This window comes from Emydura macquarii, unplaced genomic scaffold, assembly GCF_026122565.2.
Source record: "Emydura macquarii macquarii isolate MOO-44397 ecotype Brisbane River unplaced genomic scaffold, CSIRO-AGI_Emac_v2 contig_2393, whole genome shotgun sequence".
In the NCBI taxonomy this organism is placed as follows: Eukaryota; Metazoa; Chordata; order Testudines; family Chelidae; genus Emydura; species Emydura macquarii.
Window position 1 is genome coordinate 306,529 of NW_027132530.1, and position 17,427 is coordinate 323,955.

Here is a 17,427-nt window from a genome sequence, read left to right on the forward strand (position 1 = left end):
ACTATAATGAGAGCTTGGGTTTTACAGTGATATGTTGCTGTCCATCCTCTGTTGTGTTTCCTGTGTGGTATATGTTCCCGAGCACCTCACTTTAAGAAAGATGTGGACAAATTGGAGAGACTCCAGCAGAGGACAATGAAAATGACAAAAGGTTTAAAAATCTGACCTATGAGTAAAGGTTTAAAAAAAAAAAACCCTTGGCATGTTTAGTTTAGAGGACGTTGCTGAGCTTGATAACAGCCTTTAAATATGTGAAGGGCTATTACAAAGAGAATGGTGATCAATTGTTGCTCATGTCCACCAAAGAGAGGACAAAGAAGTAATCAGATTAAGTTAGGTTAGATATTAAGGAGGAAATAAGGCTTTCTAACTCTAAGGCTAGCTCATCTCTGGAATAGATTTCCTAGGGATGTTGTGGAATCCCCATCACTGGAGATTTTTAAGAATAGGTTGGAGAAACACCTATCAGGGATGGTCTAAGTTTATTTGGTCCTACCTCAGTGCAGAGGGCTAGACTAGATGACCTCTCAAGATCCTTTCCCCACCTACATTTCTAGGATTCTACATAAATCAGGGATTCATCAGCTGTGCTCTGTAGAGAAGTGATTGGTCACATAGTGCTGACTCTCCTCTTTGTTTCTAGATGCATTGAATTGTATCCAAAGGTGGCTAAAATATATGAAATATGTTGTTTATGTTTCTTCCGCATCCCAATTGTTGTTGTGGCCACAGGGGTGTAATGGAAAGGTGCCTGCTCCAAGAGATAGTCTCTGGGAGGTGCTCTACATTAGAAGAGAAGTTCTCTCTCATTGTAAATCCTAATGTAGACAAGGCAAGTGGCAATTTCATCTCAGTGTAACTGGTTCAGAGGAATTCTGTGGGATTAGGTTAGGATCGGGGGGGGGGAGCAGGGGGGGTCTCCATGATTAGCAATGTGGAGGGAAGCTATGTCTTGCCTCATCCCACGAGGATTGCACAGTGAGATCACTATCTCATGTTCACTATTGCATTGTAAAAATCCCACCTTTTATCCTTGGGTGGACATGGTCCAAACAATGAGATAAAAAGGAGAAAAATCTTGACACCTCCTCCCCCCCATGCACACACTCCCACTCCCAGAGTTGTGACTTTGTTTTCTGTGGGCTTCCAATTTAAAGGACAAGAACCGGCATCTACTTGCTAGGGAGCATCAAGGAATGGGGCATCAACTTGGGCAATAAATAGCCAGTTCCTACTATACAGCTGCAACTATAAGTCCAACCACAATGAGATTAAATAGTAACATGGGGTCAGACTCTTAGTCAGTGTAAATCAGCAAGGCTTCGTTGACATCAATGGGTCTAGGGAATCCAACCCAACATTTTATGCACTTCGAGAGCAGCTCGTGGAACTTAGGTGCATCATAAGCAGCATCTCTAGATGTTGCTCCTTTCCCACTATGACTGAATCCCTATTTCTGCTTCCAGGTGTCCGCTCCCCAGGCTCTCTGGGTATGTCTACACTGCACGCTAAGACTGGGCTCTGAGTCAGGCTTGAGCCCAAGCCCCCTTTCCATTCACACACAAATCAGTTTGACTTGGGTCAGCAAACACTCAGGACCCGGGTCCTAGGATCCTGAGGGGGGCAGGGGTTTAGAATCTGAGTCCTGCTAAGATTCGGGTCCAAGCCCTGTCATTTTGCAAAGTGGACATAGCTCAAGCCACAGACCCGAGTCATAAGGTCTGTGCAGGGCAATATGGATCCGTTAGCTGGGCAGTGAGACCTGGGTCCAGCAACTGTAGACCCAGGTTTCCAATGCAGTGTGGAGGTTCAATCTCAGGCTTTGAAACAAGTCTACAAGCCCAGCCCCCCTCAGGCTGTCCCCACATGCCCTTCTGCAGCCCGAATGGACAATGGGCCTGTAAGCCTGGGACACTGGAGTTCTCTATTTAACCCACACTCTGTACAGGGCAGGAGCCCCAGGGCCATCTCCCCTCACACAGACTGCCCTTGGCCATTGGATCTCAGCTCTGACCTAGGAGAGCCTCTTGAAAGATTAGGGAGGAGTTCAGACTCCTTGGCCCATTGTGTCCCTGGCTGCTCTGCTGAATCAGACAACAAAGGAGGCCATCAGTGGGTTTGTGCTGCAGATCCTGACCCACAAGGAACCAGGCTGAGATCCCAGCCCATTCCATTCAGGCCCATCAGCAATCACCAGACGGACTTTCAGTCAGTGCCCAGTGCATGTGGTTTGGATTATGGAATTGAAATCGATCCTCTGGGGGAGCTGCTGAGGAAGGGGGCTGCTTTATCTGCTGACAGCTCCAGGAATCTGTTGGGAAGAGCCACAAATGTACATAGGTGTTGCAGCAGTGGGTGTTGTAATGACTCAGTAGAGAGTCACTGGAACTATAATAGATCCACAAGTCAGCAAACTAGCTGTCTTACGTCCCCTCCTCTCCCACATAAAGCCTGTTCTCACCTCCCTACACTGGCTTCCTATAGAGTTTAAAATCAAGTTCAAGGTCTTTGTCCTTATCTTCAAGGCACTTCATGGACTGGGCCCAGGATGTGCAAAAGGGCCCTGAAGTTCCGGGATGAAGCCTTGATGAAAAGCTTTGCTCTTCTGGCCCAGTGGAGCTCTCTACAACAAGGGTGAAGTTCCTCTGTGCAGCAGAGAGAACTTTCTTGAGGGCTGGTCAGATGGCATGGAATGAACTCCCCTAGGAACTAAATGTCACAGTTCCGGGGTAACTGCACCTGTATCCTCTCTCCATGATCCACTTCAGGATGGCCCATCATGTCTCAGGTCCCCAGCTTCATCCTTGTCCCACTCACTTCTGACTGGGGCTGTTAAGGCTACACAGCCTCCTGTCTTCCACTGTGATATTCCAGCAAGCCAGTCTGCATAACATCCAGCGCCTGTGCTGTGCTTTCTCTGCGAGGGCTATGAACAGAGTATTGCCAGTCACTATAAACTACCACACATCTCTTTCCCAGCAAAATACAGGGTTCTTTTAGGACAAAGTACCACAGAGAAAACATAGAAAACATTAGAGTTCCTACAGGCTTACTAATAATCACATCAGGAATCTGCCATTTTCTTTATGGAGCCAGTAGGCTCATGTCCCTCCCAAACACTCTGCAGAGGTTGGGGTCACCCCTTGGAAGAAGGTCCTGTCCATTTACTTAATCAAGAAGAGAACCATGTGTCTGTTCAAGCTTATCCTTTTATACCGAGAGCCTTTCTTTGTTTCCTAGTCTCTGAAAAACCCAGCTTGAACTAGCACATGCAGACCTCCCCAGTGGAAGTGTTTACAGTCAGAGTGATTCGCCTCAATTCCTCCCCTTCACCCTATCCCCTAATGCCCCAGTGCCCCATGCACTAGTCACCGGGGCATCCCAGAGGCACAAAGAGAGTAGAATAGAGAAACACAAATGCAGTCCTGGGACATGACTGGGAATCAGATGGACATTACTGAGCCTTATTTTTATTCAGAAATTAAAAATAAAATGTTGGTATTTTCCTCAGAAATTTCATCAGCAGGGAGGTTGGGTCAAACTGCCCACCTGCTGCTGTGGTGGTAGGGAAAAATTACTCCTCTCCAGGGTACGCACTTTTGAGAGGATCCTAAATGAGCTCTTTGAGCTTTATAGATGGTCCTAAGATCCAGTGAGGGGCAAAATAATTCACATACAAAGCAGCCATTCTTCATGACAACAGTCCAATAGGGAGGCGATGGGAAACCACGGGCTTTCTGTGTGTCTGGAGGGTGACAGCAACACATCAGCCCTAACAGAGGATGGATTTCTTCTTGCACGTGATCAGCATGAAAAAGAATTGTCACCATATGGAGATCAGCAACACAAGCACCCCAGTCAGCTGGACTGATCCACTGAGCAACAATCCACTGCTCTGCCCTGTCTCTGCTTGATAGAAATTGTAGAACAAGTCCTGATATCATTTGTTGTAAGGGCACTTCCATAGCACCGCTGAGGAATTTGGTTGCACCCATGACTGTATGTTTATGCTACTTGGAAAACAAAGAAAAATACCTTATGTGGTATTTGACCCTAATACAACCTGGGAAAGAAATCATAAATGTCAATATTAAGAAAAAATGGGCATTACTATAAAAGGTGTTTCCTAGCCAGCACTGTGCGCATGTGGTGCATGTAACTATATAAGAATCATGATTTTGTTCTCTAGGCATGGCATATTTAAATCCTGATCCGGTGCTCAGTGGTAGTTTATCACTAGTACATCACTGACGCGAGAACAATGGGCAGTGCTATTCTGCTGTGCTTCACCCACAAACAAAGTTCCACCTACTGGCGATTAGAGCTGGGTGAAATTATTTGGATGAATAGTTTATTTGCCAAAAAACGCAGTTTCAGTCAATCAAAAACTATTTTAAAGTTTGAAACAGTTTTGGTCAGTCACAAAGTGGCCAGAGGAGGATGTGCTGCCAGGTTGCTGCCCTATTTAATCTTTAGCCCAGTGGTTTGGGCACTCGCTTGAGATGTGATAATCCCATATTCAAATCCCCTCTGTGGAACCAGTCCCCCAGAGACTTTTTGGACTCTCAGAAAATTCTGAAAAAAATCATATTTGGTTTGACTCAAACTAATTTTTTTATTTCTTTTTATTTCATTGGAACTGCCACTGAACCAAAAAATCACGTTTTCACCCCATTTTATGTGACTCCAAAATGAGAAGCTTCATGCAGTAGACTGACAGATATTCAAAATATGCTCCCATTTGCTCCGCTGGACCCCACTAGACCCTTCAGACTAAGGGTGATAAGCATCTAACTTCCATTTAGGCTTCTGGCTTCCATTGGTTTCAATCCTTTATTTCAATGGAAGTAGCAGCCTAAGTGGAATTCAGGAACCTAACTTCCTGTGAGCATTCAGCCCTAATTCCCTCTCCACGGGGCTCTGATTAGAGCTGATTGACAAATTCAAATTTCAAAATAGGACTTCTTTGTGAGAATGTTTGTAAATTTTTCCCAGGAGTTCCAGTTTGGATCCACACACGGATTGTTCTGGTCTGAAGCTGGGCTATGGCTCAGGCACTTGCATAAGACCCTGACTGCTAGAGTTGTGTAATGATTTGAGATCTATCGACCTTTCACGGTTAGAAAGAAATTCATGACATTATGAACAGAATATAGCTAATGGCTGCCTGAGTTGCACACAAGCCCCAGGATTGCAAAGCACAGTAGACATTGCAACCAGGGTGGAAGTCTACTAGCTCCACTGATACTACCTGAGCGTACCTAGCCCCCAAGGCCCTTGAAGGCACCTGGGATGATTGGTGAGGGGTGTAGTGCCTTCCTGGTCTCTGCTGAATTGGCTTCTCTTTGAGGTGGTTCAGATTCCCCACTTAGCTCCTCTCCTTCATTCTGCCCTACAAGCTCCATGAGTAAGATTTTGTGGCACGAAAGTGCATTGTACCAGCAGTAGGTTTTATTATTATTTTATGTATTATTTGTATCATTCTTGTACCTAGAAACCGTGATCAAAGATCCTGGGACAGATTTCTTTTTTCACATTTCCCCCCAACCAGCCTAAATCTGGGATTCTGAATTAGTGGGTGAAATTTTAATCCCATGTAAGGTATATAAATAAACACAAAACCAGCTAACAGGCACATTTGGTTACTCAAGTGTAGATTCCCACCACAACCTCAGCCTTCAAAAGAAATAAGAATTTCAAGGGAATATCTACCCTATTCTTTGCTATACATTTCTAAAATCTTTGTCAGTGGGACACTGCCCCATCCCAGAAAAGTGCCTTTGACAGAAAGCATTCTACACACCACACTCAGTGCATTCATCTCACTCACACTGTAAAGCAAATCCTGAATTCTGTCCTCAGCAAAAATAGCTTATGCCTGGAAAACGGTCAGGATCCAGCTTGCTGAAGGAGTAACAGTATTTTAAGGATTTCCTTTGTGCCAGGTGGGCTGTAGGCGTAGGGGCTCTGCTTGGATAGAAGCTGCAAGAGTCTCCCCTTCTCACATGCTTCCAGGAGCTGGGGCTCTAACAAACACACCAAATAGCACCAGACTCATGATAAAATCATGGGAGTCGGTAACACTGCATCCCCTTCACACTGAGCCAGAGCAGCCCTAGCGTGAATGAGAATCGGACCTTTGAAACACTGATTCCAGCTTAACCAAGCTTTTAGCCTGTGAATTAAAAATATCACTCTTTAAACACACAGACCCTGCTCCTCATCACAGGTGCTTCTTGCTGCTCAGCCCAAACAGCATGAGTCAATGGGTTCCGGGAAGGGAAACACCCACAGTTGCTGCTGCAGGTGGAGTGAATCTCTGAGCTCAGGAAAGTGAAACTTAGAAGGTTAGGCTGTGTCCAGAAGGAGCCATGTCTGTAGAGAATCTGGTGGGACGTCTCTGGGATGAAGCTAGTTGTCCCATCTGTCAGGAGTATTTTAAAGATCCAGTGATCATAGACTGTGGGCACAATTTCTGCAGAGCCTGCATCACCCAGAGCTGGGAGGGATTGGATACAAACTTCTCCTGTCCTCAGTGCAAAGAAACTGCTCAGCAGAGAAACCTCAGACCAAACGTGCAGCTTGCGAATGTCCTAGAAATAGCCAAACAGCTGAGTTTGCAGGCAGGAAAAAGACCAGGAGGGGAGAAGATGTGTGAGGAGCACCAGAAGCCTCTCAAACTGTTCTGTGAAGAGGATCAAACCCTCATCTGTGTTGTGTGTGACAGATCCCAGGTTCACAAAGCTCACACGGTGGTTCCCATAGATGAGGCTGTCCAGGAGTACAAGGTAGGGAATCACTGTCCAGTCTAATTTATCCTAATTGAATTTTAATTTCAGGTTAATTTCATCCAACTTGGTGGTCACACTCCACTTCTCTCACCTACAGCCATTCATGTAACTGCATCACTCTGCCTTTATTCTATGAGAAATGAGGTGAAGAGAATGTATAGAGGAATGTGATAAAAGGCAAAAATGAAGGCAGTAAAAATGACAGATGTGGGTAACTTTTCTCTGGGAAGCTAAAGCCATTTCACCAGTGTGACGTGGTTTTGAAATAAGGGAACTTTCAACTCAAATGAAATTGTTAAGTGATCACTGAGGTGTACATCACATGTGCTGCAGGCCAGTTTGCATGTGAGAGTGTTGCCTTCAGATTGGAGAAGAGAAAGTTACAAGCTCCTGTTTTTATCACGGATTTGTATCATAGTATGCATTGTTGCTATTTACATTCCAGCAGCCCCTACATATCAAAATGAGACTTGACCTTCAATGTGCAGGGCCATACACAGAACACGGCAAAGGACAATCCCTGCCACGAGCAGTTTACAGCATAAACAGAGAAGACAAATGAAAGGTGGGAGGTAGGGGTGCCGGAACTGCCCCCCACTTTTTAACATGAGTGTAGCCTCAGGCAGGCACCGCAGCGACTGTGTTTCATGGCATGGGAGCTGACAAGGTGACCTGCTCCCTCCGGCCAGCAGCACCAGCCTCTTTGCAGTGGGGGGGACTCAGGTGGGGCTTAGCACCCACTCGCTAAGGGGCCCAGTCCCTCTCAGTGGCCCCGCCCCTGCTCCTTTTTTCCCCTCTAGGCCCCTCCCCCTGGCTAGGCTGGAAGCCAGAGCCAGGCCATGATAAGAGCTGCCCAAGGAGCCCAGTCTTCTGTGAGGAGCCCCATACACTCCATCTGCCCTGGGCGGCATATCCCACCTGAGAGGGGACATGGGCTGGGTGCTGCTTTCAAGCACCCTGGCCTCCAGCAGGGTCTGGGGCTCCCCACAGCAGCCTGGGATCCCTGGGTGGCTCTTACCATAGCCCGACTCCAACTTCTGGCCTAACCAGGGGGTGGGGCCATGAGGGGAAGAGGAGGGGCAGAGGGTGTGGCCACTGAGGGAAGAGGAGCAGGGGGCAGGGACTTGTGCCCCCCCATTTCTACCAATGTTCCAGCGCTTCTGGGGGGAGGATAAACAGAGGCACAGAAACATTCGTAGGGTCAGTGGCAGAGCTAGGAATAGGACTCAGGTTTCCTAAGGCCCGACCAGGGCTCTAACCACTAGACTATGCTGCTTCCAGAGTGGCACTAAGAGTGCCAAAGTGCAGGCATTAAGAGGGAAAGATTCCATGGTAAATGTCCCAAGCTCAGCAGGGAGATGAGGATTTCCACTGGGATTCTACATTCCCATGTTGCTCCCTGAGTGGTTAAATTCAGATGCCAGATTGCATTAGAGGAAATCGCTGTGCTAAACACTGTGTGTACCCTAAGTAACTTCAGTCCACACAGAACAGAGCCCCCGAGTGCACCAAAACTAACTCTGTGTGGAGCGGACATGTGTCAGTCTGAACTGTTTTATTGTGTACGTGGGTAAGGACCAGCCAAAGTGGTTCTGTTAGTCCCACAGTGCAGCTGTCATTCCATCTGGAATGGCTCACAACTGAGAGAGCCAATCTCAAATCAGACTGTCAGAAAACAGGAGTGGCGTCCCAAACTGGTGGTATTCTGTAATTAGATTTCACCAAACCAGTAACAAATGTGCACACCTGGACTACTGTTGTAGTCAAACCATGGATCCATGGACAGCTCCCTTAAGCTCTGTAGCCCCTTTAAAGCAGGTAAAATACATTACAGGTGAGTCCAAGTCTGTAGACCAAATGGTAGCAGGGATGTGGTATCTGCTGGTTTTCTATAAGGCTCTCAGGGTTACCCAAAATGGCTTTGGGGAACTCTGTCTTGTATTTGGAATCCCCCCTCATAGCATCCAAATAGATAGGAAATGAAGAATCGTTCCCAGGACCCCTTCTTATAGTTGAAAACAGACTGGCAAATGTTTCCATCACAGCATGAGTGCATAGAGTCCCCATTGTTGAACACACAACAACCCACACTTCGAAATCAACATGTTCTTCATTTACAGTTCTAAGACTCCTATCCCATTTAATAGGCAATGCAGAGATGATGCATTTACTTACAACCATCCGGACAATTTTTCATTCATTTACAGGAAGTTTACACATCAAATATCTTAATGCTAAAACATGCTTTAATCTAGGGTTAATTAAGCACTGGATACACACAGACAAAAACAATGAAATTAACATCTTCCTTGACTCCAGGCAACACAAGAGAATGTGCCTATATCTACTAGCCCACTTAACCTCTCTTTGATACCCACACATAAGTGGTTTGGTTTTGACCCAAGCTGACTGGCTGTCAGCGCCACAGCAGCCTTTTGAAATCTCCCAGAATCCACTGCTTCTGGTAGCTTTATAGGGAACTGTGAGGTAACTACCCAGAGCATTGCAAATGAAGGGGTTTGGGACAGCATAGAGCAACCATTCTTAACTCAAATCACCATGTCTAATGGAGTTTGCCCTAGTGCTTAGATAGTTCTGTCCAACCAGTCCAATCCCTAGGGGTTCAGGGCTGAAATTCAATAGAAGCTGGGCTCCTTTGAGCAACCCAGACCGTATATCTAACCTTGGTGGCTTCTGAGGTATCACTTTGTTAGTTAAACCTTCTAAAAAATTAGGTTATTGATTCACCACCATGTGACTCCACCTTTCTCCACTGGTTTAACTCAGTGGAGAAAAAGGACAAATAATTCTAAACTGCCTGAATATAAAACACTCCCATTCTCCATTGATGAGGATTCATTCCCTTGATGTCCCTGATGTCATAAACCTAGTAGGGCTGACAGTTATCCACAGAGTCTTGGGTGGAAAAACACCCAACACACTCAAATGCTGTCATCCCTCAAAATATAAACAACCAAATGATTGCTGTTCCTCCAGGAAAAGATTGAGGTCCATTTGGAGACTCTGAGGAAAGAAAGAGAAAAGCTGCTGGAATTTAAAGTGACTCAAGAGGGGAAAAACCAGGAATATTTGGTAGGTGCCAGTTGTTGCTAACCTGCAGGGAGTTCGGGGAGGTCTGGTTGGTAGGCAGATTCCTCTGTGACCTTGGTAAATGTGGGCTTATGTGTGTTGCTCGAAGATCATGGATTGCTGTGTTAGATACATACACATGGCCTGAGAAGTCCTTTCCCAGGATAAGGATCACATTATATTTCACAGAATCTAAGCTCTGATTCCAATTAATGAGTTAATTTCTAGCCCTTGTGGTTTTCACTAATCTCCGCCCAAGCAGAACTGACTGTATCCCAGGCTGTGCTGTCTGCCTGAGCCTGCAGGCATTTCTTGCCTTGTTTAATTGTTTAATTCTTTTTTCTCCCCTCGCATCTCTGTCAAGGTAGTGCTGAGTCCTGCCCCCTTCTGCTCTGGATCAGGATTGATTTAGGGCTCTGAGAACACAGTGTCCTGCCCATGTCAGACATTGAAACATCCCAATAAGAGATATTAGGAACAAATGGGAAGGTGTTAGAAAATCCTCTCCCCAGTAACTACAGTATATAGTCATGTGTCAAATGTCTTAAAGTTTGTAAAGAAATTCTCTCTGCTGTGCACTCAGCACTCTATGAAAGGACCTATGACTCTCTTCCCCACCCCTTTTTTTAAAAACAGACACAGACAGAAACCGAGAGGCAGAAAATTGAGTTTGAATTTCAGCAATTGAGGAAGTTCCTGGAGAAACAAGAGCCACTCCTGCTGACTGAGCTGGATACTATGCAAAAGGAGATTGAGAAGATAAAGACTGACAACGTCACTAAACTTTCTGAGGAGATTTCCTGGCTCAGTGAGCTGATCAGCAAGATGGAGGAGAAGTGTCAGAAGCCAGCAAGTGAATTCCTGCAGGTGAGCCTGAGTAAAAACATCCCAGATCCGAACATAGGTACAGGACATCACCAAACACATGGGCACTGGAGTCCGACAGTCAGAGATCACAGAGTAGCTCAGTGTGCTCATTCCTGAAATGTGAATTATTGTTGCTCATGGAAGAGATACAGACTTATTTATGTTACAGACGACATTAGCTCAGCCAGTGCATGAAACTGGGGTCAGGGCAGTGCCCCTTTTCCCCGTAACTGCAAAATCCCTTTCCAGAGTACCCAGTGTGTGGCGTGTGGGACTGAGATTGTTTTTCTCTCTCTCCCCTCTAGGATGCCAGAAGCACCTTGAGCAGGTACGTGGCTCTCACTCACTCCACCTTTTGCTTCACAGTGCTAAGAAAGGGCTTGGAGACCATGCTAACAGCACATCTCCTTGAGGCTCTACAGCAAAATGTGTGGGGCAGGGTCACATCTGGATACAAATCTCTCTGATGAACTTAATCCTGAGATGCTCATCCTTCTATACAAGACTCTGAAATTGTCTATTCAGTGGGAAAGACTGATGTAAAGTATTTCCGAGAAATGATACATCCCTAGAGGAATGGCTGCCTCAGGACTGTGGGGCTGGAATATAGGCCTTTCACTTCTGTGGCACTGAATACAATCATGCCCTGGTTAGCAGGGTCTTTCCCTCCTGAGGACTGTTTGCAGACCTGTGTGGAATGAATTTTTTTTACATGGACCTGAGATTTCAGTCTACTTGCCTGGAAGAAAGATCCTATAAGACTCTGAGCACAAGAAATATGGGAACATACCAGTAGAAGTGCATGGAGGCAAGGAGTGAATTGGCCATGGAGACTCAATTCCATTTCTTATCCCCAGATCTGCTCTGTCCATGGCAGAGTTTAAGAATATTAATGGGGGAAGGTTGCACTGCCATGGCCTGTGCTGCACCTGCTCTGAGGTTGGGAGAAGGAGAGGAATTCTAACTCCAGGCCCTTTAGAGCAGCAACTTCTTCTAGCAAGAAATTATGAGTCAGTAAATGGAATATAATAGTTTGAAATTCTCTCTCTCCAGATGTGAGACGGTGAAGTTCCAGCAGCCAATGCACATTTCTGCTGTGCTGGAAGAGAGAAATCAGCAATTTCTCCCAGAAAAATATTGCTCTAACCAAGACTCTGAGGATGTTCAAAGGTACCAAGAAGGAATCTAGGAAGGGAAATCCAGGCACGTCTCTGAGACTGGGAGGATATGGGCTCTGGCCAATTGGTTCATAATTACATTATTTATCTATTTAATAAAAATCAGAAAGTAGGGAAACTGAATATATCCAGCCGGGGCCCAGACATCAGGATTCATTCTGTGTGCTTTGATAAAATCATTAAGGTCTCTCTCCAAATCTTTCTCTCATGTAATTAAACAGCTCTGTCAGTTAAGGTGGAAGTCATTATAAATATTACGGTACGAAATCTCACCTCTTTTATCCTTTCCCCCTTCAGACACTGTGTGCTCTGAACTGGAGAGAAAAAGAGGGAAATATCTTGGCTCATGCAGACCAGGTAAGATTTCATGTGGAGATTATCTTTGAATGAAAGGAAAATGGTTTTATGGGATTTAATGAACTTGTAGTTCAAGTGACCAACAAAAGCAATGCCAATCATGACATAGACCCCTAAAAATAAAAATACAAACATGAAATGCTAAGGAGATCCCAAGCAGATGTCAAAAAAACAATCCTGACACCAACCTTGATGCGAAGTTCATGCCCATGCAATAACACTCTCACCTCCATACAAATAGCCTTAACGATGACCCTGGCATTTCCATACACATCCATATGAATTTGAAATATTCATTTCAGAGAGTTGCTACATCCTTCTCTTCTCCGCTGAGTGAGGGGCTCTCTCCCATTGCTTTTCACCAGCATCCTAGCTTTCTGTGCTGGACTGAGCTCTCCCATTTGAACTGGTTCCAAAACAGTCCTCTTTTCCTGCTCCGGTTCTGGCTATTGAGTGTGTACCACTAACACAAGGAAGGTTGGAGATGGCTCTGAGGCCTCATGAACTCTTTGCTCTGGGGAAGTGAGGACTCAGATGGAGGGCAGGGATCGCCCATCTCCTACCCCCATTATGAATATCCGAAGGGACTACCAACTTTGTGGCAGTGCCATCCTTTTCCCCAACATAGCTGCTACTGGTATCCCACTCCATGAGGACTGCCTCAGCAGCTGATGGATCTGTTCTGTTGGCCATACTGGGAGTCCTGGTCTCAATATACACCTTTGGAGACTTCCTATTCAGCAAGAGAGGATTTACCCCTCTCCCTGCTTTGGGCATCCTCAAGCAGGTGTTCAGAATCAGTTTTGCAAGATGAGCTGATCAGTCCACCTCCAGTGGTACCACCAGAACAAGAGCAATTCCTGTTATCTTATCCAGAGGGACCTGTGTCCTCTGCTCCCCCCCGGCCTCTGGATAACTTTTGTCAGTTCCAAGACCTCCTATGAAGTGTGGCTGAGGACCTCCATATTCCACTGGAGGAAGTACAGGACAATCAGCATCAGCTTCTTGACATCCTTCATGCCTTGGTGCGGACCATGGTTACTCTACCAAACAACAATGCCATTTTTCAGCCAGCTTGAACTGTTTGGCACACTCTGGGCACTTGTGCACCTACCTCCAAGGGGGCAGAAAAGAGGTTCTATGTACTAGCTAAGGGGTCTGAGTTTCTGTTCTCTAACTTGCCGCCCAATTCCCTCGTAATTCAAGTGGCAATGGAGTGAGAATCCAGAATGCACATCAACATTCTCGAGCTTCGGGCAGTATGGAGGGCGTCATGCATTTCTTCCATCCATTCACTCCCATCATGTCCTTATCATGTCCGACACCACCACCACCATTTATTACATCAACAAACACAGGGGGATGAGGTTGACAGCTCTATGTGCAGAGGCAGTTCGTCTATGGGCTTGGTGGATTGATGCATTGCCCACAAAATCCTGTTGTCAGAAGCCTATCTTCCCGGGAATCAGAGTGTGATTGCAGACTCTCTCAGGAGGAAATTTGTGAATGGGAGCTCAATGACATCATAGTCAATGACATTTTCACGCAGTAGGGAACTCTGACCAGGTACCTCTCTGCCTTCTACGCCAACAGCAAGTGTACCATGTATTGCTCCAGAGGAGCTTGGCACCAGCTCCCAAGGTGATGACCTCATCCTCTTCTGGTCGGACCAAATCAACTACACCCTTTCCTCGCTACCACTGCTGCCCAGGGTCTTACACAAGAGGGCTATAGTTATTCTGCTTGCCCCATTTTGACCAATACAGTTTTGGTTGCCCCCCTTCTCAGCATGTCAGCTCATCTCCCACTTCCCCTGACATCTTTCCTGGAACTGCTCACACAACACAGCAGCCAGATCAGGCATCCTGACCCCCACCACGTCACCTCAAAGCTTGGTTTTTGGATGGGCATCTTCATTAGAATGAGACTTTTTGTTGGCAGTATAAGACATCCTTTTGAGTGGAAAGGAAGAGTCCACAAGGTGTTCCTATGGGGCCAAGTGGAAGTGCTTCGCTATCTGTACCCAACGTAGAGGTTTTGCTCCTGAGGTTGTGGACATTAACCTTCTTTTGGATTACCTCCTGTCCTTGAAGGTATTAGGACTCACTCTCAATTCCATTAGGGTCCACATAGTGGCTATCAGTGCTTTCACCCCCGCCCTGTGGAAAAACAATCTATATTTACACATCCATTAACTATCAGGTTCTGGAAGGGTCTCCTCAGAAACTTTCTTCCCGTTCAACATATCACTCCCCAATGAGACCTCAACCTTGTTCTTTTGACATTAATGAAAACGCCTTTTGAATCACTGGCTTCATGCTCTCTCTCCCTCCTTTCCATGAAGATCACCTTCTTAGTAGCTGTTATTTTCACAAGAAGGGTAGGCAAACTGGGAGCCATGATGGCTGGCCCTGGGCGCCATTTAGGGAAGGCAAGGAGACACCTGTCTCCCCCGAGTGTTGTACCACATTTGGATGAAGTTTGCACAAGAGGCGAAGATGATGCCCCTTCTCTGCCTCCCCCTACTGTGCTGCTCTCTGCAGCTGCTGAACTGCTCCTGCTTCCTTGCCATGGAGCTGCCAGTGGCCACGCTGCTTGGGACCAGGACCCTGCTTCCTCATCTGCTGCACAGAGCTGGTTGGGGTTGATGTAGGTTGGCCCACTCCCCCTGCCCATCGTGAACCTGTGCCGGCAGAGCATGCTTTTGTCTCAAACAGGTGCCCCCACTGGGCCAACTAGTCACTGAACACATGTCCAGCCCCACAGCAACAGGACTTCCTCGGACAAAGTCCCTCCCTACACCCTGAGCTACCCCTCTGCCCGCACACAATCCCTAGCTACCCCTGTCTGCACCCTGAGCAGTTTTCAGACTTTTTGAGCTGAGTCCCCCTTTTCAGTTATACATTTTGGTTGCGTCACTCCATCTGCAAAAAATTAGAGTTTTCAGGTGCCTAAGTATCCCCTAGAATTATAGTTAAAGTTGCCTCCCCCCACCATCAAATCTGAAATGGCACTCCTGGGAGGACCCTCCTTTCACTACGTTCCATAAGAATTAAGTTTCCCTGTTCCTGCACTGTAAGTTTCTGCCAAAGGTTGTATCCCACTTTCAGCTTAACCAGTCCATATCTGCCTTCTTTCGTAAGCCTCATGCCTCAGCATAGGAGCAGCTGAAGACCATTCAGGAAGTCCACTAGGCTGTTTGTCACTATAGCTGGAAGGATTAAGGTGCAGGTGATCTCCACACAGAAGATTTCTCAGTGGATTTCAGGGGGCATTACACTCTGATATTGGTTACCAAGACTGCATCCATCTCTTGGCGTGAGAACCCATTCCACAAGAGTGCAAGCATGGACTATGGCCACCCTTCACAATGTACAGCTTCCAGACAGATGTAGGGCAGCTACGTGGAGTTCAATACTTATATTTACTGTGCATTACACCTTGGTGAAAAACTCTTCGATGCATCTCTCATTTGGCACAACTGTCCTCCATTCAATCATTCCATCCTCTTCCTCGCACCCCCCCTCTGAATTGGGTACTGCTTTTTAAACACCCTCAGTGGAATACAATAGAGACCATCACTTGAAAAAGAAGAGGAGGTTATTTACCTGTAAGTGGAGGTTACAGGTAAGTAACCTCCTTTTCTCCAGCTGGTCAGACACAGCTCGCTTCCTGCAGAGGCTGGACCATCCAGGGGTGCCAGAACTATGGGTGCTGGGTGTGTGGCAGCATCTGCTGGCTTGAAGTAGTAATAACAAAAACATGGTTTCCATCATAAACAGGATTTACACATTTGTTCAATGGCTTTCAGCACCCCAACTATAAAAATTGTTCCAATGCCCCTGGGGCGATCTATGGTTGTTAGTTGCTAGGAACTAAATGTCCAGGTAATTGGAGCAGCCATTGTCTTCTGGGACTCTCCACGGATATGGATCCAGGCTCCAGCCAGCCAAGCATCTGTCACACCTGTATCTCGGACTCTCTGCAGAGGGAAAACTACCTTTTCCCACCACCTCATTAGACATGCAGCATATGGAGGAAGCTGAGGCACACACAGTATTCATATGAAATATTACACAAAATCCCCACTCTGTCACACCCATCCAATGTCAACTCCCACTTCCTACTCACTAGCCTTAAATCACTGGCTCTTCACAGGTGCTGCATCTTCAACTCTGCTCTCTGGCCTGGGTGTGTAGGACACATTTGGGGGAGGGAGCTTCCCTTTGGGGTTCAAAGTTGGTACCTGCCTCCTCTGGACCCTCCTAATTAAAACCTTCTCTGCTTATGGGAATGAAGCAGCTCCAGCTGGGGAACAGGAAGCTGCAGCCTCTATAGCCAAATTGGAAATTACAGAAGTGGCTCCCATTACGCAGGTTGAGAAGCTGCAGTGACATTTCTTTCTAGGCAACCTGAGACTGAGCAGAGGTAGCTCCCTGGGATCCAGGACTGTCCCAGCCAGAACAGGGCTGCTGGGGAGTGTGAGGAATGATCCCAGCCTCCCTCAGGGCTGAGCTCTGCCTCTAAAGCTCTGATTCTCTCTCCCTAGTGAATGTGACTTTGGATCCAGACACAGCTCATCCCCAGCTCCACCTGTCTGAGGATCAGAAAAGCATGAAATTGGGAAGTGTGCAGCGGAATCTGCCCAACAATCCTGAGAGATTTGACAGATATTTGTGTGTGCTGGGCTGTGAGGGATTCGTCTCAGGAAGACATTACTGGGAGGTGGAGGTGGAGGATGAGGGACACTGGGCTGTGGGGGTCACCAGAGAGTCTGTGAGGAGAAAGGGAAGGATCAGCTGTAAACCTGAGCAGGGGATATGGGCTGTGGAGCTGTGGGGGAATCAGTTCAGGGCTCTCACCTCCCCTTTGACCCACCTGCCCCTTGGCAGGATCCCTAGGAAGATCCGGGTTTCTCTGGACTATGAACAGGGACAGGTGTCATTTTTCGATGCTAGTAATGAGCAACCGATCTTTACTTTCCCACCAGCCTCTTTCACTGGGGAGAAAATCTACCCCTGCTTCCAGCTGGGAGCAAGATCCCAGCTCAGACTGTGTCCATGAGACACGGGGGGGGGGGGGGAATATCCCACTGGGGACCCTGAAATCAACCTCTCTATACTCAGGCACCCTAGCACCCTAGT

At 46.8% G+C, this 17,427-nt stretch overlaps 1 protein-coding gene and 1 pseudogene across 1 annotated transcript; both read left to right on the top strand.

The window, feature by feature from the left end:
- The window catches only part of LOC137161871 (zinc finger protein ZFP2-like), a 110,768-nt pseudogene that overhangs the window by 14,374 nt on the left and 78,967 nt on the right, over positions 1–17,427 (top strand).
- LOC137161870 (zinc finger protein RFP-like) lies at positions 6,372–17,347 on the top strand. Its single transcript, XM_067561386.1, is given in 8 exon segments — positions 6,372–6,788; positions 9,789–9,884; positions 10,518–10,748; positions 11,054–11,076; positions 11,802–11,856; positions 11,858–11,918; positions 12,224–12,283; positions 16,833–17,347. Coding segments are annotated over 8 exon segments (1,458 nt in total).